Genomic DNA, 26,083 nt, shown 5'->3' with positions numbered 1-26,083 from the left:
CAACGATCGGACATGATGTTTGCACAATGGTAAAAAGATTCTTTGAGTCAGGCGAAATGGAGAAAGGGATCAATCATACGAACCTATGCTTAATACCAAAAATAACTAATGCTAAGAATATGAGTAACTATAGACTGATTAGTTTATGCAAGGTTTGTTACAAAATCATATGATATCCAAGCCGGGAAAGATCTATTAAAAAAGGGTCTAAGAGTTCAAATAGAAGATGGGAGATCAACAAATATATCGACAGATGCTTGGCTTCCAACTCTACAGTAAACATGGTAGTTTATGGTTTTTTCCCTTTTTTAATTTATTTCATTACTAATGTTCAACATTTTTGTACAAAAATAATAATTGTTAGAAGATTAAAAAACGCATCTATTGTAAACAGATGTATTCTTGTTCTTAACCTCATCAAGGACAACAACATTCTCTATCCCCTGATTCTCCAAAAGATCAATCTACCAAAAAAAAGAGAGAGATTTATTCTATTAATATACAAACTCTGAGAAGCTCAAAAGTTTAAGCTTTATAACAGAATCAAAGAATTACTTGGTGAAGAACGACGTTGGTGTCCACAACAATAATCTTAGGGGAAGACAAGCGAACAGCTTAATCTCCATCTCCCAATTTTTAAATCTTATCTCCTCTTCCGATCATCACACCTTCCTCTGTCACAAATCATCATCTCTATTTTTTCGAAAAATGCCAATATGCTGATTTAGGGGAGATCGCTCTTGTCCTCTCTATGAGTTTCTCTTTTTGTTTTACTTTTTTGAATGACTTAGTTTATGACCCTGATAAAATTTTTGCATCAAAACCTAGTGGAGTATTGATTAGGTTTTGTAATATTTTACTTTTTAAAACATTAAAACAACATATGTATAAATTTATATTTTTAATTATATTTTGCTATATATATTATTATAGCAAATAATTATTACATCTTATAATTAGTTCATAAGACTTGAAACAAATAACCAACTTACATAAAATTAGTAAATTTTAGAGAAAATAAAAGTTTATATATTTGTTGAATTCCAGTTAAGTACATGTTCTACCGGTTTCTTATAATCTCTTGTAAAATAAATTCCATCAAGTCTGGCAGTCCATTGACGTAGTTGACCAGATCTTATTATTATACCATTTCGATATACTTCAAGGTTATCAAAATAATACTCTTTATCAGTCTGGAAGTGTAAATCACAATTCCATACTATTACACCTATACTATCGAAAAAGGTATGCGTCCAATTAGAATTGAATTCACTTAAAGTTCTGACGCCGGTGTCTTTATCTCCGTTATCATGACAATGATATTGGAGAGGAATACCTGAACCGAGTTGGTTATGAACTATTATACGATTTGGATTTTTAGCTTCATACAACCCAAAAAACAAGAGAAAAACTAACATAAAAATTTTCGAATGATTCATTTTTTTTGTATGGGAGATAGTTTAAAAAACTCATCATTAGTGTGTAGTATTTATATATTTTTTATGTGTGAAAAATGTATTACTTTTACTTATTAGAGATTCTATTCTATTTTTTTTCAATTTTATGTGGATAATAGAAATTTTTTTTTGGTTAATTTATAATTTTTTTTGAATATTAAAATAAAATTGCTATAAAATAGATGTAAGTTGCATCATTTTCTCACACAACTCTTTCAATATAAAAATGGTTAGTTTATGGTTTTTTTAAATTTATTTCATTACCCTTGTTCAACATTTTTGAGAAAATAATAATAATTGTTAGAAGATTAAAAAAGCTAAACAACGACAACGACCAAAAAAGAAGAAGCTAAACACGTCGGCTCGGCTCGGCTCGAACGCGGCTCAATAGCAGTAGGAGTTTATGGTGGGGCAAGGGAGAAGAAACTGAAACTAGCCGGCACGGAGATCCCAAAACCGTAGCCTCAGACGAAGCTTCGCATATCTCTCCTTTGTTGACTTCACCGAAAAGTAAACTCGAAAACCCTCCGCTTAATCTCCGATTTCCCGATTCTTCTTAAATCTTATCTCCTCTTTCAACCATCATCGCACCTTCCTCTGTCACAGATCATCATCTCTCCGATCGGACTCTGTTCCCGGAAGATGCCAAGATGCTCCTTTCTCCGCCATCTATTCTTCTTTCTATTGCTTCTGTCTCCATGGACGTCTTATTGCGGCGGCGCCGCCGCTGAGTCGTCCAATCAGATTTCGCTATACGGAAAACCGGCTGGGAGATCGCTCTTGTTCTCTCCGTGAGTTTTCTCTCCTCATTTGAATGACTTAGTTTGTGATACTGATGATAGTTTAGATATGATTAGCATCTAAACCTTGAAAATTTTTGGTGCCTAGACTCTGTGCTTGCTTTACTTGGTTGAATTAGTTCTTAAGAGATTTAGCTTTCTGAAATTGAATGAATTTCCAGTTTCTCGATATTGTGTATACAATGATGAATTGGTTTGTACATTTTTGATGTTTTTTCATCTCTCAATGCTGTTACTGGTTGTGATGTCTTCTCATCTGTATCCAAATCAGTGAACGTACAGAGCCAAACACGGAGCTTGTTGTTGATCGTTCTGGGAAAGTGTCCTTGATACTGAAGCATTCAGAGAAACCAATATGGTCTTTTTCGTCAGGATCACCGATTCATTCGTCATATCAAGCTCCTCTAAGTGCTGTGAACAACACAGAAAATGCTACCGAGATAAGTAAAGCTTTCATAGTCGAATATGTGGATAACTCAGAGGCTACTACGGTTGATGATCGCTACACCAGACGGGTATGTGAAAAATTAAGACTTTGATAGAAAAATTAAGACTTTGATAGTTTCTGGCATCTCTCTTTATGGCTCGTCATTATATGTTGATGGCTTGATTTGCTCATTAAATGCAGACTATGGAGGACTTGCTTAAGATGACGCCCCTTGTAACTGATGATGGTGTTACTCTTGGGTCAAAAACATCTATGGCATATTTGCTTGATGGTATGTCCGGGAGGCTAATCCATGTTTATGAATCGACCCTTTCTTCCGGAGATAGTAGCAAAATCAATGCTATGGTGAAGCCCACTAGCACAGATGATTTCGTGAAGCTACCACTTCTTATCACACGAACAGATTCCAAACTAGAGCATTTTGATAAGATCACTCGAAAGCTTGTGTGGAATGTGACAGTTTCTGACTTCAGAGCTGATTTAATATGCAATAAAGTTTTCAATGCAGACAGTATGCGCGGTCCTGAAATTCTCACTGGGATTTATATGCCATTTCAGTGTGGATCAAATGGTACAGTCCGTGCTCATATTAAATCAGAATTTTTCATTAGGGTGCCTCGTGATCATTATGAAGCGAAAGAGCTACCCTCTAGGAAGTTATGGGAACAAGATGGGCAAAACTATACAGACGTGTTTGGTAAATCTTTCGGATGGTCGCCACTAAGATTATTGGTACCTTTGTTCTTTCTTGGTGCTATTGTTACCGTTTTCATAAAAATGTTTTCATCAAGGGGCAGTGATTTCAATTCAAAATCTGGACCTTCCAAAAAGAAAAGGAACCGTAAATCGGGGAAAGATGGTATTACAAATGGGCAGAGAGATAGCCAGTCAGAATTCGAGCTCATTGAAGGAGGTCAGATGTTATTAGGCTTCAATAACCTTCTAAATGGTGCAGCTGATGGGCGAAAGATTGGTAAGTTATTTGTGTCGAATAAAGAAATTGCAAAGGGAAGCAACGGGACCGTTGTGTTTGAGGGTGTTTATGAAGGCCGGGCCGTAGCTGTAAAACGCCTTGTTCGGTCCCATCATGAAGTTGCTTTCAAGGAGATTCAGAACCTCATTGCATCTGACCAACACTCGAACATAATTCGGTGGTATGGTGTCGAGTATGACCGGGATTTTGTATACCTTTCTCTGGAGCGTTGCACATGCAGTTTAGATGATCTGATCAAGACCTATTTAGAGTTCTCAATGAAAAAAGTATTGGAAAACAATGAATCTACGGAAGCAGTAAGTACATATAAGATTTCACTGGATTCTTTGGAAGGAATTGTCAAAGGAAACAACTTGTGGAAAGTGGGGGGCCATCCGTCACCTGTCATGCTGAAACTAATGAGGTTAATTTAGACTTCGTACTTTATGCATATGCCATAATATTTTTCGATTGAGAAATGTGTTATGTTCCATTTTGAATATCAAAAGTAGCAACCTTGGTTAGATGCTTTTGATAAGTCTAGGCTATATGGTCTTATAAAAGCTAGACTTATTTAATACCTTAGTTTGCTGATTTACTTTTAAAACTTATATTCGTTGTACTGTTTGTATTGTGATGCAGAGATGTAGTGTATGGACTTGCCCACTTGCATAATTTGGGAATAGTTCATCGAGACTTGAAACCACAAAATGTATTAATAACGAGAGGGATGACTTTGAGTGCAAAGCTTTCTGATATGGGCATTAGCAAGCGTCTATCTGGGGATATGTCATCCTTGGGTCATCTTGCCACAGGTAAATTTTTAACTTTGTTTGATACCCATGTCGTTGGATTTGTAACTCTTTCAATGGTAGGACTGTGTGATCTTTATAGACAAAATTAACATTCAGAGCATAACTACTTAGTGTCCTAGGATGGTTATGAAAATGCTTGCCAGTATCCGAATGTGGTGGATGATTGTTGGTTGAATCTGAGATTATGCTTATAAAACGAGTTTCAAACCACTTTCAAGTAACGTTTCTGGTAGAATAAAATTTGCAGGTTGTGGTAGTTCTGGTTGGCAAGCACCGGAACAGCTTCTTCAGGGTCATCAAACTCGTGCAGTAGACATGTTTAGTCTAGGATGTGTACTATTTTACACCATAACTGGTTGTAAGCATCCATTTGGAGATGATCTTGAACGTGATGTTAATATTGTGAAGAACAAAGTCGACTTATTTCCGGTAGAGCATGTTCCTGAAGCCTCGGATCTCATCTCTCGTTTGTTGAACCCAAACCCTGGTTTACGGTAACACCATCCTCTTCTCTGATGATTCAAAACTCACTCACCAAAACCCAATTTCTTATGCACCGCTTGCTATTTTGCAGTCCTAGTGCAACCGAAGTGCTGGTCCATCCAATGTTCTGGAACTCAGAGATGAGACTGTCTTTTCTTCGTGATGCTAGTGATCGAGTAGAGCTTGAAAATAGAGAGGCTGATTCTCAAATCTTGAAAGCAATGGAGAGTATAGCTCCAGTGGCTATAGGAGGGAAGTGGGATGAAAAGATAGAACCTATCTTCATTACAAACATCGGGCGATACAGACGTTACAAATATGACAGTATTCGCGATTTGTTACGTGTGATCAGAAACAAACTGAATCATTACCGAGAACTTCCTCCAGAGATCCAGGTTTGTCTTAAATAAATCCCTCAAACAATGTTTACACACGTGAGCTTAAAACTGTGTTATTTTGGAACTTTTGATGTGTTAGGAACTTGTGGGAACGGTTCCAGAAGGATTCGATGAGTACTTTGCTGTTCGGTTTCCAAAGTTGCTGATTGAAGTCTACAGAGTCATCTCTCTGCACTGCAAGGAAGAAGAAGTATTCAGAAAATACTTCGAATGCAACAGCATCTAAATAACCATCTCGCTTCATGTTAGTTATTGTAATCCATGTTTGTTATTATTATTGTACATTACATAACTTAATTGCTATCTAAACTAATTGCGACATGTGTGACTAGTGTATGTATATATCTTTTCATGTAAGATTTATGTTTCAAATAACGTATTCTGAAATTAAAATAAGATTCGTACGTCGAAATGTTTTCTTTTTTGTAATGTAGAATCTAGCTGAGTGAGTACTTACGAAATGGTTTTGATGAGCCAGGATGCTCGTTTCGTCTCGATCCGTAAACAGAGATCATCGGTTTTAGTTATGAGCTTGATTCCAAACAGAGACTGAAATCAACAAAATCGGAAATCTACAGCAGCTTAGATGAAGAAGATGGAAAATAGAAGAGATCGGGATTATCGGAACTTTATTTTGAAATTTGTTGTGTAAATTGTCCCACATCGACAATTGCTATGAAAGAAGTATCTGAGAACTCAATATAAATAGGATGTTGTGTTGTCCCATTTGAACAACGAATAGGCCTCTCTCAAAAGCCAACTAAGATCTGTCTAGTCAACTTGAGGAGATCCAACAAGTTAAATTTTTGTCACTATACCGGAAATCAGTCGGTTTATGTCAATAGACTGGGCAATTAATTGGTTCTAAATCAGTCGCCGATTTGTTTGACTGATTCGGTTCAATTTTCAGCGATAGGGCAGCGCTGAGCGATAGGGCAGCGCTGAGCGCCTAAGAGACCGGTAATTTGGTTAGGCTCGATATCTTCTGTTTGCTTCTCCTAGATCTGAAACCCTATTTCTTTATTTCGAGCCATGGACTCCAATCTTGCTTTGCTTGCTTCGGATCACTCAAATCCTTCGATTTTGACTCCTGAAGTTTTCAATGGTTCTTTGCCTGAAATAAACGATTCTGTAGCAAAGTCTGAACGACCTTTACTATCGGAGAATGGTGTTAAGGAGACGTTGAATGGTAATGACAAGGATCAATCTGGCGGAGAAGAGGAGACCACAAACAGGAGAAAACGTCGAAGTCGGTGGGATCCTCCGCCTACTCAATCGGTTAATAACCCTGTCACCGAAGGTGGTGGTAGCGGTAGTGATTCCAAAACTGGGACGAGGAAGCGTAAGTCTAGATGGGCGGATGATGAGCCGAAACCGGTAATACAACTACCTGATTTTATGAAGGATTTCACCAGTGGTATCGAGTTTGATCCCGAGATTCAAGCTTTGAATAGTAGGTTACTTGAGATCAGTAGGATGTTGCAGTCTGGTGTGACTTTAGATGATAGACCGGAAGGACAAAGGTCTCCTTCACCAGAGCCTGTGTATGATAACATGGGAATTAGGATAAACACTAGAGAGTACAGAGCTAGAGAGAGATTGAATAGAGAAAGACAAGAGATCATCTCTCAAATCATTAAAAAGAACCCTGCTTTTAAACCCCCGGCGGATTATAGGCCTCCTAAGCTCCAAAAGAAACTTTTCATTCCGATGAAGGATTTTCCCGGTTACAATTTCATCGGTCTTATTATTGGTCCCAGGGGGAATACTCAGAAGAGAATGGAGAGAGAAACAGGTGCTAAAATTGTGATTCGGGGCAAAGGGTCTGTAAAAGAAGGTAGGCTCCAGCAGAAAAAGGATTTAAAATACGACCCTTCGGAAAATGAGGACTTGCATGTTTTAGTCGAGGCTGAGACTCAGGAAGCTCTTGAAGCTGCTGCTGGTATGGTTGAGAAGCTGTTGCAACCTGTTGATGAGGTGCTGAACGAACACAAGAGGCAACAACTCAGGGAGCTTGCCACCTTGAATGGAACAATAAGAGATGAAGAATTCTGTAGGCTGTGTGGTGAGCCAGGACATAGACAATATGCGTGTCCTTCTCGTACAAATACCTTTAAAAGTGATGTTCTTTGTAAGATTTGTGGTGATGGTGGACACCCTACTATTGATTGTCCGGTGAAGGGTACCACTGGAAAGAAAATGGACGATGAATATCAAAATTTTTTGGCAGAGTTGGGAGGAACTGTCCCTGAATCTTCACTTAAACAGAGTCCCACCTTGGCTCTTGGTCCGGGAAGTAATCCTCCGTGGGCTAACAATGAGGGAAGTGGGGCAAGTACACATCATGGCTTAGGGTATATTTCAGCCAAACCTTCCAAAGAATATGATGAAACAAATCTGTACATTGGGTTCTTACCTACGATGCTTGAGGATGATGGTTTGATTAATCTGTTTTCACCCTTTGGTGAAATTGTGATGGCAAAAGTAATCAAGGACCGTGTGTCTGGTCTGAGTAGAGGCTATGGTTTTGTGAAGTACGCTGATGTCCAGATGGCCAATACTGCCACTCAGGCAATGAATGGTTACTGGTTAGAAGGTAAAACACTTGCTGTTAGGATTGCTGGTAAACAGCCAACGCCACCTGGACCTCCAGCTCCTCAGCCACCAACTCAAGCTTATCCTCTTCCAAACCAGCCGTCTAGTGTCTATTCTTCACAACAATATGCCACTGGTGGCCAACTGCCAAATCCTCCCTATTCAACAGTTCCAGTTCCTTGGGGTCCTCCTGTTCCTTCCTATTCTCCATATGCTCCTCCCCCTCCTCTTTCGGGTTCTTATCATCCTCCCCCTGGTCAACATATTTCTCCTTATGGAATGAACTACCCACCACCACCTACTCCTCATGTGATACAAGCTCCTCCACCTGGCACCGTTTCTAGTGAAAGCCAACAAAACTTCCCACCAGGGGTACAAGCAGACAATGGTACTACTGCTTCATCTGTGCCAACGAGTGTCTATAATAACTCTTTGCCTAGACAGCCTCCGTACATTAGTTATCCATCTTATTACAATGCTGTTTTACCTTCACCGCCACCAGCACCGGCTTTGTCTACTGATCATTCCCAAAGCGTGGGTTACAACATCCCACGGGCTAGCAATCCTCCTATGTCAACATCTGATCACTCACAAGGTCTTGGTAATGCACCTTGGGCACCTAATCTTCCTATGCCACCTTCTGCTGGATATTCACAGAGCATGGGGAACATACCCTGGGCTCCCAAGCCTCCAGTACAGCCACCTGCAGAGAATCCATCTTCTATTGGAGATTCTGAGTATGAGAAGTTTATGGCTGAGATAAAATAGCATGTGTGTTCTGAGGAGTAACTCATTAGGGAAGAAGGTAAGATATCCTCATTTAATGTTTTTGTTTTGTTCTCCCTAAAGGTATTGAAGCTCAATTTTGAAATTGAATCTTATGGCAACTAGCTCAATTTTTTAGCTAATGATAAAAAAATTTCTTTCTCAAAGTTTTCCTACGATGTAATATTTTCCCGACATCATTTTTTAGACACTTGCAATTGCAGGATAAACAAAGTCGAGCATGTCTGCCTTGTTTCCTTCCTTTTTCTTCAGAAAATTTTTTGTACTTATGTTTCTTTTACGTATTTCTCTGTTTATAGTTTTGTCACATCATAACTAGTTGTTGTAGCTCATTAATCTGGTCACTGTGAGCAATCGCACAGCCTAAAGGAGCACATGTTCTGATATCCGATACTGAAACATAGAATTCTGAAGTTGGATGTTTGAATATTTGTCAATTTAACCTGTATTTTTTTTTTCACTTCTCTTTTAACTCTTTATTTATTAAGTAACTCTTAATGTGTTATTGTCCCATATAGAATGCATTTAGTGTTTCCATTTGACAAGATCTAAACTACTTCTAGCATAGGTTCGAAAAGTTTGTCTCTGTTATTGTATATGGCTCATTAACACAAATCTTTGTTTTCTTCCTACTGTTTAATTTTTTTTTTCAGGCGTGATGTTTCTTGGAGCTCTTGTACCATGATTTCCTTACACCTTTCTTGTTGGAAGTTTGGGACTCACATCTTAACCCTTGCTATGCTGTTGTGAAATATGCAGAGATACAGGCTGGAAGCTCCCCAAATTCCATACAGTTGCGCTTGAGAAAGGCGATAAGATTTTTATTCATGTTACTGATAATAATTGCTGCTCTTTTGTAGGACTATATATGTCTTGGTTCATGTTTTATTTCACAATACTCATATTTACTGGTGACCAGTGTGTTAAATCTGTCTTGAGCTCTCTCATTTACTCACAATTGCTTTTCACAATTGCTTTTATACCTTTCCAATTTTGGAGCTTGAAACTTTTGGTGGTATCATAATGCGAAACATATATATTATTCATTGTGAAGCAAGATATGAATCCTCTTGGTCTTGATGTTTTCTCTCTTTTATTTATATCTCATCTCTTATGTGCATGGGGAATTATTATCTATCACGTTTCATAGGAACATGAAGGCAGCATAGGTATGTTGAATACTTTGATCATTCTTTTCCTTAATGCAATCTTATATAACAATGATGATATATTTGATAGTGATATAATATATATCAAGCTTATATGTGACATGTGCGAGTTCTTGTCTAGGGATCCTAGTTAACTTTAATGCCATTGTTATTATACTCGGCTCATCTATATCTAGCCAAGTGTATACATGTGTTTCAAAGTCTGTGTGTTAGAAATCGGCAGTACATAGTATTGGTGATTGTATAGGATATGTAACTTTGTAATAGGATTCATTTAGTTCCTGAATCATGTCTAGAATTATTATTACTTTTTGATAGAAAGCTTTTTAATAAGTTGGGTTTGTTTGTCTGTATTGCATATTTGTTTGACTGTATTGTCTGCATTAAAAAAAGAAGCTGTTTATTTTTCAATCATAGAAACCATTTTGTTCATTTGTGCTTACTTTAACAATTATGGGTTAGTGGTGTGATGTAATAAAACTAGAAAGGGATATTGGCATGGAGCGTTTATAGAGGAAGTTGCTCTCATCTGCTTTGGCCATTTGTTATCATTAGCTATTTGCGGGAGCTTATGTCTGAGCTAACTATGTTACTGTATCTTGTCTTGAGTCATGTCATTGTTTTTTTAATATTTTTTTTAATACACAAAATTCTTTTTTTCTTTCTAATTTTAGTTTATAAAAAGCTTAACGTTATTGACTTATTTCTTCTCGCACAGAAGCTAAAAAAAAAATAAGAAAAGAGTATTGGCTTGTGGTACTTTCTTCCCCACCTTTTCTTTTCTGCTTTGAAGTAGAAAGCTTTATGAAAGAAGATATTCAAAACCTCACAAGCCTTACACCGGTTTATCTTCTTTTGTATTACATGACCACAAGAATTAGAAAAATAATAAATAAGACAATTATTTCCCTTTTTATTCAGTAATATACTATCAAAGTTGCATTTTTTACAATAGTTTTGGGTTTTGACTTTGAAGTTACCGAATTAAAATGATATCATATATACAATATACATGTTATTCTACTTATATTACTCAAAGTTAATGCTCTGATTAACATTTTTCTTATTAAGTATAGTTTGAGAAACTATACTCTTCTATACACTGTTAATTAATTTTTTATTATAATCAAGAGTGGACGGAAAAAGGAGAGACTTATATTAAGCCCGTATCGGGCCGGATGTGTCCAACTTTTGAATTAGCCCATGATTCTCCAATGAGTGTGTTACCTCTTAAGGTATTTTTTAGAAGATAATACTTTTTATAGTCACTTTCTGAGTTTGGTGGATTTTTTTGCACTGTTTAGAAACTGTTCACTGTTGGAAAAACCAAAATGCCCCTGTGTTAAGTTGTATATGTAATGTGAGTAAATCTTTTTTACCAACCTGGGGCTGGTTCTAGTAAAAAAAAATAGACCGAACACGTTATATATTATTGCTCTTATATCAGTTGATGGCTGTATTCAATATTACTCTAACCAAAATCTAAATTTCAAATTCAACCTAGTAGTCGATTCGAATCAATCTCTCCCATTTTTGTTTTCTCTCCTGCTACAAATCCTACAACAATGGCGCAGCAGCAACAATTCCTTCACCAGTGTCCCATCGAAAACCCATTTTCAAACCCTTTCTCTTCCTCTCCTCTTCCGAATTCTACATCCTCAAACCGTCCCATCTCTTTCCTCAGCCGCAAAGGTCTCCTCCTCATCCTCATCGCACTCCTCCTTATCCTCGGTGTATTCTTACCCTGGGCAGGATCTCCCTTATTCCTATTTCAAAGCAGAAGCTCTTCTTCTTCTTCTTCTTCTTCTTCTTCTTCTTCTTCGCATTCCAAATGGCGCAAATATTCCCTTGGTCAAGCCGCCAAATATTCCCTTGCTCATGCCGTTCTCATTCCTCCGACGCTGGATTCTCAGACCGCGCACAAATTCGGTTCCCAAGTACTATCTCTTCACTGAGTTTCATCTCTATCTTAACTGGTAATGGCTTATAATACTTGGTATCTGTGTGTGAATACTTGGTTTTCATCATATTGATTCACTTTGATAGATGATGGATGTTCGATGATTAGCTAGTGTTATTTCACTGATTCTCGGTTTTATCGCTAAAGGGAACCTAAACATAGATTAGTTTGTGTAAACTCTAGATCATAAGTTTGTGTTGTCCTCGGTTTTGAGCTATGTTTATAACTTCCAATGGCTGATCCCACACATAAAAATGGATTGTGAGCTTGTGGTTATAGTAGCAGTTGTTTTCTTCCTTAACTTGATCGAATGATTATGTAGTTTAGCTTTCATGTGGTTTAGTTTTATAGTTAGATATGGGATTATGGATTTCATAATCTTTACTGATTATTGATTAGCTAATGTTATTATAGTGGTTGCTCGGATCATTAGTTTGTGTAATCCCTCGAGGTTATGGGTTTAAGCTGTGTTTGGTACATCCATGACTGATAGATATAATGAGTAACGAAAGATGGTGAACTTGTGGATGTGGTAGTAACCACTTTATTTATTTATTTATTTTTTTTTTTCTGATTTTGATCGAATTTGAGTGATTATGTATCCCCTGTTTCTGATTTTGATCGAATTTAAACGAATCGGTATTTGACTAATGGTACAAATGCGGTTAGAGTTTCTTTAATTTTACATCTTGGAGCCTGCAACATCTCTTGCACATTTTGGAGCTAAGAAACAATTTGGAATAGGTTCCTGCTGCTCTTGTAGCTCTGGACCTAAAAACTACAAGAGCTTGTCCTAAAAACTTACATTATGGAGCCTAAAGCATAAGAAGCCGATGAATTAGTTACTTGAAATTGAGTAACTTCTAAATCGATGTTGTGAAATTCTTGTGAGATTGTTATATATGGTGAAATATATTCCCTTAATTATTGCCATGATCTCCTCTTATAATTTGTTTATAAGATTCCATTTAAATCATCATGTCCATGTTAACATAACTAAATGGACATAAGAAAGTATTATGGTTTAATCGAGAAATTGAAATCCATACAAGTACATATCGTTTCTGGAAACTATGTGAGCATAACTATGGTTTCTTGAAGTGGACATTTTAATAGATTTCATAGCAGCAAACTTCTCTAAACAGCAAGTCATGGATAAATCAAGAACTTGAAGAAGAGGTTTATGAATTACCAAGAGATCTATGGATGGGTAAGGACTTTCCTTTACTAATACCGACGACGATGAAATCTTCAAAACATCAATGATCATATGGGCCACAAATGAAACAGAGGGTGCTTCTAATGAGACTATCGACCACGTCAATGTGAGTTAGTGTTGCTTTTTTTTCACCAATCTCCTTATTACCATCTGGAAACGTGTAAAATTTAATATTACGAATGTGTTTAATGATCTTAGCGTGCTTCTTCTTTTGAATAAGGATGTGCCTTATGTGGCGCATGGAAGTGTTGCTTAGTTTCAAGGTAAAAGCATCCACAAGAGTCATGTTGCTTAGTTTCAAGGTAACAAGCATTTTACATCTCCTGGTATATATGCTCCATGGAAGTACGACCGGTGTTGAAACGAAAGGACTATTCATATTGACATCCAACTCACGCACACGGTGTTTAACAGCAGTTTTAAACCCATACTCCAATATCTAAAACACCAGACTTTCGATAAAGTTTCAAACAAAGACTCTCTAGAACTGGAGCCTCGTGTAACAGCAAAGAGCTGTAAACAAACCGCAAGAACCTACTGCCTACACCAAGGTATTGGTACATAGCATAATCATATTCAAGTCTTGGCACCAACACCACAATACACTTCCATCGTTTAGACAAAACCATTGTGACTACGACATCTTTGGCAGGCAGCAATGATAATATCCTCAAAATCAACTCCTCAGACAAGTGAGTTATCATATCCGCATGAGCCATTCCCTTTCAAATCTCCATGAACCATTCACTTTCATATCCCAACCCTGTTCTGTTCTACAAAGCTCTTTATTTTTTTTTTTTTTTTTTTTTTGACATTCTCTTTATTATTATCCAGAAACATTATGTAAATCTGATATTACTAATGCTTAACAGATCTGACATTCTTGTTTTGAATAAGGATGTGCCTTAGTCTAAAGATCTCATGTCTCCCTTGATAATTCAAATTAGTCAATTTCTTATTAATGTGCATGGTCATTGTCGTAGAAAATTCAACTTCTGATTAAATTGATAAGAACCAGATATGCTAAGACACACACATATTTTCTGAATCATCTAAAAATCCAATCTGACAAAGGAAAGCTCTTAATTTATTTGCTATCCATTGTCGTAATAATCCTTTGTTTCATATTTCATAAGCTTAAGTCCATCCTATTCTTAGTAGGAACTGGAATTGAGCTTCAAAGTCAGTATTTGTTTTGTTTAACTTTTGTCTGTTTATTGGTCTTGATCTTGGTTTCAGAACATGTGTGCAAGAAAGTTGAGTATGTGTTTAGTATCCGTGTGTGTGTTTTTTTTTTTCCTTTCAAATCTGAATTTTCAAATTTAAGCTACACAAGTGAAATATGTCAAAGATCACTGAGATAAATTCCTGTTTGAAGAAAACCATATTTTACTTGCCGGGCACATAACAAAAAGGAACAATGGAATTATGGAAACAATTTTAATTACACACGAATCTCTGTATATAGGCGATGAATTGTTTTTGTCTTCGACGAGGAGCTATACTAATAATGGAAGCATCATAAATAGATTTTTTAAAATTGATAATATGTTTATAAGATTCCATTTAATCATTGTGCCATGTGAGCATAACTAAATGGACATAAGAAAGTTGCATCTACGTGAACTTTGTCTGAGCTATACAATATTTATACCTGTTATGCAAAAAGAGGGGGAAAAAAAAAAGTGAGAGAAATTCAAATCCATACAAGTACATATCACAGTTAATCAATGGTTTTATAAAGTTGGTCAATTTCATAATATAAATCTGAAACAATGGTTCTTGTATAACTCTTGGTCTTTAGTTCTCGATGGTAGATAAGGCTTGATAGCATCCATGCAAGTACAATTGGATAAATATATGTATACAAAAGTAGAATAAAATCAACGACAAGAAAAAAGTGCCTAAAACAAGTGTTGTTTATGTTCGTTGATAGTGTTCATATAGTACAATATATATAGTACAATATATATGGACAATCGTTAATGCTAAAATTATACACTGAAAACCTGAAAACCAGAAAACCTCTAGTAAGGGGAGAGAGATCCACATGTTCGCACTTGCGTGGACTCATATCATTTGAAGGTACTGAAATTATACACTGAAACCCCGATTATAGTCGACAAGACGAAGTGATATCCGCATGTTCTCGTTTGCGGGAGACTACATCCTTTGGAACTGTTATAATGATTCACTAAAAAACCGAAGATAGCCGACAAGAAGATTTGCGTTGACGCTCTATCATTTGTACCATAATTTGTTTTTTCCTTCAAATCTACCACTACAAACATCATCCATCTTTGATAAGAGCAGCTTTCATTAATCAGATTGCCAAATTCAGGCCTATTCATCTGAAATAAAATTCGTTCATGCAACTTTCTTTTGTCCATTTAATTATGCTCACATGGACATAATGATTTAAATGGAATCTTATCAACAAATTATGTTCTTTCTTTTCCTCCATTTTTTATGTGCATTTAGTTATGCTCACATGGATATGCTGATTTAAATGAAATCTTATCAACAAATGGAATCCTCCATTTCTTATGTTCTTTTAGCAGAAATTTCTGCAGACAGTAGATCCACATATGGCGAGAATCCCAAAACATATGAAGCTATCAATCTGGTGAATCAGAATCAACATCTATGACTCAAAACCATACGTTATCAAAAATCAAAATGTGGGAAATAAGTAATTTCAGATGCTGATCGATTTAAGACTGGTTAAAGAGATGAAAGAGTGGCACAAAAAAGTCCAAATAGATGTCAAGTCTGCAATTTAAGCTAAATTGTTTCCCATATCATATTCGATGGGTAGTCCAACGGCAGTACCTTGAACTTTAATCAACGTCCAAATTAGGAGCTCCTTGTAGAGAAGTAACGAAACAATAAAAAGTAAAGTTGGATGAATCCATGGAGCAGAAATAAAGACTAAAGTAAGAGTATAGTTACCACTCAGATACTAAATCATTTGGATGTTTGTGCTGTTGGAAAAATCGTATAAAACATTATTTAATTTTATGTTTGAATATAAAATCCTAGTTTCGCAACTTCCACACATTACAGAAACATCCACAATTATTTTCCCACTCAAAGCCAAACCCTAACCTATCTACTGCATTCAAAACTCTTTCAAGCCCTTAAATCGATCGGGAGAAGAATCGAACAAACAAAACCCAGCTCGCGAGCAGAAATCAAACAAGGAAGGGGAATCAAAATAATAAAAGAGGATGTGTAACAAGAAGTGTGAAACCTGTCCAGCAGAAGAATCGATTGCTTCTCGGAATCAAACCCCATGGCTACGGAAGCTTGATATGGAGCCCGAGATTCATGAGTGTGGTCTGTTCAAAGAGACCCAGGTAAAGATGGAATTAGCTTCAGCATGCAGAGGTGGAGGTCGTGGCAAAATAGACGATGATAATGAAATCTCTCTCCTTTCACTTTCTCTCTAAAATGATCTCTCTCACGATTCTGCGAAAAAGAAGAATTAAGAACACATGCTTCGACGACGTACGTGGATTGACGAATTCATCGCGACACAATGCATAAGAGGGCTGTTTTTTATTTGTTTTTCCCTCTTCTGGGTTCAACGAGAAAACCCTAGCAAATTAAATTGGGTGAAGATCCAGAGCTAGGAGAGAGATCTCTTCTATGCAATAGAAGAAATATTAACCGGTGAAAAGGAAGGTAAAAAATAATGAAAGGATGAAATAAAGGTAAGTGTAAATGAAATGTATATTTGGGAAAAAGGTGTAACAAAGAATTTAAGTACACCAAAACACCTAAATACTTATTGGGGTACAAAAAAGTTGAAAAGTGCATTTGATGGTAATTATCTCCTCTCCAATCAGATCTACAAATCCACTCTCTGATGCTGAATCTTCCTTTTTATAACTATTTCAAATCACATTATGTTCTTTCGTCGGATATTTTCATTGACGTTCTTACTACTAAAATCCAATTTGGAGTTCTTTTAAATCCAATATGTGGATGTTCCCATGGTAACAGTTTTGCGGAATGCATAACTACAGAATGGCGGAAATAATCTTGCGCAATAAAATAAGCGACTTAAAACTCATTTTTTTTTTGTATTTTTGTTAAGCAAAAGCGCAGACTGCATTTTTGCGTTTTATTTTCCATTCCATGGTTTTTTGTTGACTGGCAAAATACGGAATCATATTTAAAAACGTAATTCCAGAATTCCGCATGTTACCAGTCGAAATCTTTGTCACATAACTATGATAAATTTTAAGTTTTTTTTTCTATGTCTGCAACCATTTCAAATAAAAAAAATATAGAGTTAAGTTTCACTAAGAATGAGTCATTACAACGTAAAAGAACCAACTTGACTAAACTATATGTTTATCTATTAGCTAAATTACAAAGAATATAATGAAATGACATATAAACAAAGCCACTACAAGCCGTTTTGATATTTGAAAAGATACTGTAAAATCTCGAAAGTCAACGAATTTAAGAAGAATGATAAATTCCAAGCAATTCGAGAAACATGTTAAGTGATTGATACTCGACACTTTTGAAAAACAAAGTACTGAAATAGAGAAAGAGTTTTCATCATTAAGACGAAAGAGACTGAGGTATCCAGATTTTTGAAATAACATGGCATTTGATGGAATTTTAACAACCCAACATGAACCGCAAATGTAACAACTTGAACCAAGTTTTAAATCTTATGCCTCTAAGGACATCCACATAAGATTTAAATGTCTATTTTATTAGTCCAAATCAATAACTAAAATTAAAAAGTTTATAATTATAAATTATATTGTTAATACAAAACAATATAAGAAAAATTATTAATTAAAAGTACTCTAGTATTAATAACAAATAAAGCTATATTATTTTTAAAACATCCACATCAGCATTTAAAAATATAATTTTATTCGCATATAACAAAACTATAAATTAAAAAAAAAATTCTTAATTCTAATATTATTGTAAAAAAATAAATTTATAAAGAAATCTCTATTAACAAAAAAATTAACATGATATTAAAATCTTTATATCACTGTTTAAATTACAAATTTAATGTTTTATCTATAATAAAAATATGCGACTTATACAAGTTTAAGTTACTTGGTTTAAAGGTTTTTTAAAGTAGAATTTTAAATAACTAATAATTATGATTTATATTCATCTAAATTTTTTTCACATATACAAAACATATTTCCACATAATCTCATGTAATATATTATGCGAAAATGATCAAAAAAATTACATTTTATATATTCGACTTAAAATTACAATAAATAGATTAATGTAGAAGTTCTTTGTTTTAAGTTGTTCAATTTATTATTTTATTTTTAAAAATTTGTATGTATTAAATTTTGGATATAAAAGAAGAAAGATATAAAAAGAAAGATTTGGAGGTTATGTAGTATTTTATCTCGTTCTACACCATCTTGCTTTCTCTGGCCACAAATTTGGTGTTGTGCGTATTGTTGATGGTATGCTCCGCAACTCGGTTTGGCCCGGTACACAACATTATTAGTCGCTGATTATATCTCTCTGCTGGAAAATGACACCTGGCCCATTTATCCACTGCTACACGATTTTGTAGATACACAGGAACATCATGATACTTAGATGCCATCTTTGCATAAGCTTTAAGAAACTCGGCCTCTGTATACTATCTTGAGCAATTCATGAATGTTTGTGCAACTATATCTCTATCCCTGTGAACTTTCAGTTTCACATTCTGCCCCAAATACCAGATGCAAGACCTATGTTTAGCTTCCGTGTAAACCTTAGCTACTGCCTTGATGAGGCTTGAATGTCTGTCAGTAACAAAAACCAATTCAGGACTATGAGGTATAACAGTTTTCAATTCCTTGAAAAACCACTCACAGCTATCATTTTTTCTGAATCAATTACCTCAAAAGCAATCGGATAATGGTGACGATTACCATCCTGACAGGAAGCAAAGACTAGCTGACCACCCATTTTGGTTTTCAAAAAAGTTGCATTAAAAATTATCACTTTTCTCATTGTTTCAAACCTTACAATGCAAGCTCCCAAAGCAACAAATAAGTACTTGAATCTTTTTTTTTGCGTCCAGTAACAATGTGTGTTTTGTTCCTGGATTCACCTGCTATAGCATGTACAAATACGAGTATAGATCTCTATAGCCGTCTTCAGGAGTACTACAAACAAGAGATTTAGCTTGCGCTATTCCTCTCCATGCGGTAGAGTATGACACACTCACAGAAGCAATGTTTTTAACCATAAGCATGACAGTTTGAGGAGTTGGGGTATCTAATCGACCTGGATAAGTTTTCTTAACAACAGATGCAACTAAACTGGGTGTTCCTTTCCTTTTTGTGCTGCTTGTACTCGCACTGGCCCAAGAACATGTATGCATCTTCTGGTACACTGTAACAGTAAAACATGGTGCATTCGCATGCTTCCAAGCTCGTAGATACCAATTACAACCTGTTTCACCGCATTTTACCACATCGCTGCCTATCTGAATTCTTTATCTTCAGACCAAAACAATGCTCATGTGAAGCTCTATACACTAAATCTACCAACTCTTGTTTACTTCCAAATTGTTGCCTTAGTCTCACAGGCAAACGATCTTCCCATTCAAAATGTTTTTGTTGTTCTACTTCAGGACGCAGACCTTCCTAAATATCATGCACTCTGTATTCATCCTCATCATTATCAACCTTGGTTTTAGCACCATCTACTCCATCAACATTTTCACGTGATACATCATCACCATCGTTACGTGATACATCATCACCATCTTCTACATCGTCACGTGATACATCTTCACCATCTTCACCATCTTCTCCATCGTCACATTCCTTTATCACAGGGGATCTTTGTTGACGTTGTTCTGCTGAACAGTTGCCTGTGTAAAGAGCAAGCACACCATTATTTAATTCTCCATTACCTAAACGCAACTCGCCGTAATTACCAATTGAACTTACCCTCTCAAGTCTAGACAATTCCTCTCGAATTTCAACTCCTTTGATGACTTCTACATTCAAAATACTTTTGCATCCCTCCTTATCCAATGAGGTCAAGAACACAGCTAGGTCATCATCATTGTTTATATACAAATGGATCTGAGTTTCAACGTACTCGATGAATCACCAATCCCAACCTTTGCACATATCTTATCCACCAAACAAGAATAAGTTATATCCTCCAAACTTGATGTCTTAAACATTATACTATACATGGAAGCTGATGATGAAATCCATTTATCCTCCGAAGTTAAATAATATCCCCCATAATCAAAAAATATGTTCGTTATCATTATATCACCTGAATTGCATAACCAAAATCACTAATTATTACTAATATTGTCCAGTTGTACGAAATTAACAGTGATACCGATTGTTACAGGTTATACTTTTTCTCGCATAATGGAGGAGGAAGGGGAGGCAAATCGGGGAAATAAACTCTAATCTAATGGGTCAAAACTACGGTTTAACATCTACAATCCTACCACGAAATACACATTCGATTAGCAAGCTCCCAATATCGAATTTTTAGTCTATAATTCCCTCAATTCAAAATTGAGTTTAATCCCCAATAATGGATTTTATGGCAGGAACTTCCAAAACCAACATTATCCAACGAAACATACATCACTTCTCACTTACCTCAATGTAGCTTCAATGTCGGATGAGTGTACTGAGGGGTTTGATTCTATAGTTCTCTATCTCGCGATTTATGGGATGAATATTGGAGGTAAAGATTCGTTCAAAGATGTCCGACAAAGCTTCTTTCTGATTGACTGAATTTTTGGCGCCTAATGCTTTGTCCACACGCACCTGATTGGTCAAATTTTAAGATCCTCGGTTCTAATTGGCTAGTTTTGTTTACATCTCATTGGACAAATTTATTTTTTGCCGCTCCTGATTGGCTCCTTGATGTTTTAATTATCATTGGTTGAATTTCTTTTTATTTTTATTTTCTTCACAAAATTAAAAGAATAAAATGGAAATTTTCAAATTCATTAAAAAGAATGGGATCCGCGAAGGAGATGATAGAATGAAGGAGTGTATGAGAGAAAAACTTTTCCCTCAAAAGAATATACGAGACTATTCCTCGTTTATTTCCCTCTTTGTGTCATCAATACAGTTTATCAATTAAGGGATGCAAGTTTACCTTTGAGATATGCACATCACTTGTGATCCTTAGTGTTTTCTTGATAAAGCATAAACACTTGATACAATTTCTGTGAGTTTCTCTCCTCATTTTACTCTTTTGAATGACTTGATTTGTGATCGTAATGAAATTTTAAGTATGATTTGCATCAAAACCTCGTGGAGTATTGATTAGATTTTGTAATTATGTTATTTTTTAAAACATCAAAACAAATTATATGTATAAATTTATATTTTTAATTATGTTTTGCTATATATATATATATCTATAGGAAATAATTATTAGATCTTATGAATTAGTTTCATAAGACTTAAAGCAAACAACCTACATATTATTAGTAAATTTTAGAGAAAAATAAAAGTTTATATTTTTGTTGACTTCCAGTCAAGTACATGTCCCACCGGTTTACTATAATCTCTCGTAAAATAAATTCCATCAAGTCTAGCAGTCCATTGGCGTAGTTGACCAGATCTTATTATAATACCATTTCGATATACTTCAAGGTTATCAAAATAATACTCTTTATCTGTCTGGAAGTGTAAATCAGAATTCCATACTATTAAACTTGTATCATCAGAAAAGGTATGCGTCCAATTAGAATTGAAGTCGGTTAAAGACTGATGCCGGTATCTATGTCTCCGTTATCATAGCAACGATATTGGAGAGGAATACCAGAACCGAATTGGTTATTAACTACTATACGATTTGGATGTTTAGCTTCATACAACCCAAAAACCAAGAAAAAAATTAACAGAAAAACTCTAAGATGATTCATTTTTTTTTTTTGTATAGGAGAGGGTTAAAAAAATCATCATAGTGTGAAGTATTTATATAATTTTTTTTATGTATGAAAAGATGTATTACTTTTTACTAATTAGAGATTCTATTCTATTTTTTTTCTATTTTATGTGAATAACTGAAAATTTATCCACTTGAATATGGAAAGATTTTTTAGTTATTTATGATTTTTTGCTCTTAAAATTAAAATAAAACTGCTATAAGATGAATGTTACTTGCATCATTTTCTCACACAACTATTTCAATATAAAAACATGGTTAATTTATGGTTTTTAAAAATTTATTTCATTACTCTTGTTCATCATTTTTGTGTAAATAATAATAATTGTTAGAAGATTAAAAAAGCTAAACAACGACAAAAAAAAAAGCTAAACACGTCGGCTCGGCTTGAACGCGGCTCAATTGCAGTAGGAGTTTACGGTGGGGCAAGGGAGAAGAAGGAAGAAACTGAAACTAGCCAGCACGTAGATCCTAAAACCGTAGCCTCAGACGAAGCTTCGCATATCTTTCCTTCATTGACTTCACCAAAAAGTAAACTCGAAAACCCTCCGGTTAACCTCCGTCTCCTGATTCTTAAGCAAACCAATTCTCGTCACTTTAACCAACTAATCACTTAAACTTGGCATTAACTCTCACTCTCATGCGGTGAATAAGATCATGCAATCTCAACTGAAATGTTTTGCTCATGTCTTCTCTATAAGTAACTTTCGACTCTTACAGCGACTATGTTCTTCTGAAGCTAGGTAAGGATGATCGATCCTAGCTTTAGAGATTAGGTCATAAATTTAACCTCATGCAATATAAAAAACTTAGAAGAGATGAGATCTAGAATATGGCTGAGAAACTAGAAATCCTAATCGAACATGTATCCCATTGATGACTCGTTAGAAACTTGACTCTTGGACTAATCTAACATGATGCATGAAAAGAAATAAAGATATGAAATATTTACAAACTGAAATAGAAAACCTATAGAAAGGAGAAAGAACAATGGTTCAAGGGAGGAATCCCTCTCTCCATTGCTTAACAAAAAAAAAAGTTTGGTGGCTCAAAATCTCATTACAGGAGCACACACCCAATTAGGAGTGCTAAGAAATGTATTTATAGGTCTTAAGGTCTTCCAGGTCTTAATTAGGGTTTCTCTGAAGAGAAATGACGAAATAGGCTTGATTTTGGGTGTTGAGGCTCGAAATGGGTCCACCACAGGTGAGAGTCTTCCACGACCGGTAAAATGTACTTCCACCGCGGGTGAGAGTCTTCTAGGACTGGTGAATTTGTTCAACTTGCTCTCCACATATCTTTTGATTGCACTGATGGATTGTCCTGATTTAAAGTGCTATGGAAAGCATTTTGGTTCCTATTATATGTCTCCAAATTTGAGTTGGATCAGACGGTGAGAAGATCTTCATTTGAGGCAGGACATCTGACGGTCTGACTCTGAGCTGAAAATGTGGATTTTTTTCATTTTGCCATATGTTTCCCTAAGTTTCCTGAAAAGAGTTTTGAAACTCCAAATATAGAAAAGCTATTATAAAAGTTTCTAAAACTAATTAAAACCTTTGAAAAATCATTTGAAATCACTTGTGAATATGGGTACAAATACGATGTTATCAAAGACCCGAGCTCATTCCAACAAGTCATGGAAAGTAACAATTCAGAAAGGTGGTTGATTGCTTTGAAAGAAGAAATAAAGTCTAAGGGTGATACCATAATAATAATGTATGGGACTTAGTAGAGTTGTCTAACGGTTTCAAGACTATTAGTTGTAAATAGGTCTTTAAGGCAAAACGCGACTTGAAAAGTAACATAGAAAGGTACAAGGCTCGTCTTGTTGCTAAAGATTTTACCCAAAAGGACATAATCAATTACAAAGAAACCTTCTCTCCAGTTTCAAAGAAATATTCTTTGAGAATTGTTTTGCCTTTGGTGGCTCAGTATGATCTTGAGCTTCACCAAATGGATGTAAAGACCGTCTTTCTGAACAAAGAGCTTAAGGAAGAAGTATATATGGACCAACCTAAAGGGTTTGTGGCCACATGAAAAGAACATCTGGTATGTAAGCTGAAGAAGTCAATATATGGACTGAAATAAGCTTCCAGACAATGGTATTTTATGTTTAATGATACCATAATGTCATATGGTTTTGGAGAGATTATTGTTGATCGGTGTATCTATATCAAGGCCAGTGAGAGCAGATTTGTGGTTTTAGTCTTATATGTAGTTGATATTTTACTTGCTGCAAACACTACAAGAAAGAGGGGGTTTTCCGTCGAATTATTTACGACGATTTGTAGTCGTCGTAAATTTACGACGATATTACGTCGTATTTACGACGATCAAAAATTTCGTCGTAAATTCGACGTAAAAAATAAGCCTTGTAAAATCGTCGTAATGTTACGACGATATTACGACGAATAAAGAACTAATTTTATTTCGTCGTAATGTTGTCGTAATATTTGCATCGATAATACGACGAATTGTCCTCTATCTTGTAATTGACGTAAAATCGATGTAAATGTGATGTAAATTTTATTTCGACGTACATTTGATGTAAATATGCAATGGTAATATGTTGGTAACCAAACAAAAAATTCTATATATACCCTTTCTTCTCTCATTATTTCATCAACCTAAAAAAACATATAAAGACACAAATTTTTTGAATCTTTGAATGTTTAAGTAAAATTTTTAGTAGTTGAAATTTATATCAAATTTCAAAAACAAAAAGTCAAATATTTGTTTTTGAAATGTCTATATACGATCTACGAAAGTGGATGTATACGCCCAAAAATGTTGATGGGTCGTTGACTGAAGACTTCAAAAACGGATTGGAAATATTCATGTACCAAGCCGGCCTTATGCAAACTGTAATTGAAAGCGGCAAAATGTATTGTCCTTGTGTGAAATGCAAAAATAGGAAACATATTCCTATTGACACTGTCTGGCAGCATTTATTGAATAGAGGGTTCATGCCCCAATACTTTATTTGGTATCAGCATGGAGAGGGATATGGTCAAAGTAGTGGTCAGATGGCTGCACGGAGTAGTAGTAATCATCAAGAACATGTGGATTTTGAAGCGTCAAATGATTATCAAAGTAGTCAAGTTCAGGGTGAAGATCATGATAGGATGCATGAAATGGTTACTGATGCATTTTATGAAACACATGCTGATACTGTTGAGGAGCCCAATGCAGATGCGAAACGCTTTTATGATATGTTAAACGCAGCAAAACAGCCTCTGTACGAGGGATGTAGGGAAGGTTTATCAAAATTATCATTGGCAGCTCGGATGATGACAATAAAAACTGATCACAATCTATCTGAAGTTTGCATGAACGATTGGGCAGATCTTATTAAAGAGTATTTGCCAGATGATAATTTGGCTGCTGAAACGTATTATGAAATTCAGAAGCTGGTTTTTAGTCTTGGATTGCCTTCTAAGATGATTGATGTTTGTGTTGATAATTGTATGTTTTTTTGGAGAGATGATGAGAAGCTTGAAGAATGTCGTTTCTGCCAAAAGCCAAGATATAGACCGCAAATTGCTGGGCGTAAGAAGATTCCTTACCAACGAATGTGGTATCTTCCTATCACTGATAGGTTAAAAAGACTATATCAATCTGAACGGACAGCTGCGTCGATGAGATGGCATGCAGAACATTCACAAACAGATGGCAAAATGACTCACCCGTCTGACGGGAAATCTTGGAAACATTTTAACACCGTACATCCAGACTTTGCTAGGTCTAAGCGAAATGTTTATCTTGGTCTTTGCACTGACGGGTTTAGTCCATTTGGTATGTCTGGTAGGCAATATTCATTATGGCCTGTGATTCTTACGCCATATAACCTTCCTCCAGATATGTGCATGCAAAGAGAGTTTTTGTTTCTAAGTATATTAGTCCCTGGTCCAAATCACCCGAAGCGGGCCCTTGATGTGTTTTTGCAACCACTCATACATGAGTTAAACCAGTTGTGGCATGTTGGAGTACGAACATATGACTGTTTGAGTGGTAAAAATTTTACGATGCGAGCG

The 26,083-nt window shown here is 35.6% G+C and overlaps 2 protein-coding genes across 4 annotated transcripts; both read left to right on the top strand.

Annotated features, from left to right (window-relative positions):
- Positions 1 to 1,890: 1,890 nt before the first annotated feature.
- Positions 1,891 to 5,748, top strand: LOC18026084 (serine/threonine-protein kinase/endoribonuclease IRE1a). 2 transcript variants are annotated; one of them, XM_024160677.1, is made up of 8 exons: positions 1,891 to 1,967; positions 2,064 to 2,248; positions 2,529 to 2,772; positions 2,886 to 4,102; positions 4,321 to 4,493; positions 4,741 to 4,987; positions 5,068 to 5,371; positions 5,454 to 5,748. In XM_024160677.1, exons 2-8 carry the CDS (start codon positions 2,100 to 2,102, stop codon positions 5,598 to 5,600), a joined length of 2,481 nt encoding a protein of 826 aa, XP_024016445.1. In that variant the 5' UTR covers positions 1,891 to 1,967; positions 2,064 to 2,099; the 3' UTR covers positions 5,601 to 5,748. The 2 variants fall into 2 exon arrangements, with proteins under 2 accessions (XP_024016445.1, XP_006409297.1); XM_006409234.2 differs by having other exon boundaries at positions 1,900 to 2,248.
- Positions 5,749 to 6,122: 374 nt separating this feature from the next.
- LOC18026083 (splicing factor-like protein 1) lies at positions 6,123 to 9,773 on the top strand. Of its 2 annotated transcripts, none has more exons than XM_024160397.1 (2): positions 6,123 to 8,774; positions 9,515 to 9,773. In XM_024160397.1, the coding sequence occupies exon 1, from the start codon at positions 6,407 to 6,409 to the stop codon at positions 8,735 to 8,737; it is 2,331 nt and encodes a 776-aa protein (XP_024016165.1). In that variant the 5' UTR covers positions 6,123 to 6,406; the 3' UTR covers positions 8,738 to 8,774; positions 9,515 to 9,773. The 2 variants fall into 2 exon arrangements, with proteins under 2 accessions (XP_024016165.1, XP_006409296.1); XM_006409233.2 differs by having other exon boundaries at positions 9,409 to 9,773.
- Positions 9,774 to 26,083: the final 16,310 nt, after the last annotated feature.

The sequence above is a fragment of the Eutrema salsugineum genome, unplaced genomic scaffold (assembly GCF_000478725.1).
Source record: "Eutrema salsugineum unplaced genomic scaffold, Eutsalg1_0 scaffold_11, whole genome shotgun sequence".
Lineage (NCBI taxonomy): Eukaryota > Viridiplantae > Streptophyta > Magnoliopsida > Brassicales > Brassicaceae > Eutrema > Eutrema salsugineum.
This window is presented reverse-complemented; position numbering and strand designations above follow the sequence as displayed.

Excerpts from the sequence above, each read along its gene's own strand:
- LOC18026084 (XM_024160677.1), top strand. The coding sequence starts at position 2,100 with ATGCCAAGATGCTCCTTTCTCCGCCATCTATTCTTCTTTCTATTGCTT. Across the intron at positions 2,773-2,885 it reads ATGATCGCTACACCAGACGG|ACTATGGAGGACTTGCTTAA; the intron begins GTATGTGAAAAA and ends CATTAAATGCAG. Across the intron at positions 4,494-4,740 it reads CTTGGGTCATCTTGCCACAG|GTTGTGGTAGTTCTGGTTGG; the intron begins GTAAATTTTTAA and ends TAAAATTTGCAG.
- LOC18026083 (XM_024160397.1), top strand. The coding sequence starts at position 6,407 with ATGGACTCCAATCTTGCTTTGCTTGCTTCGGATCACTCAAATCCTTCG.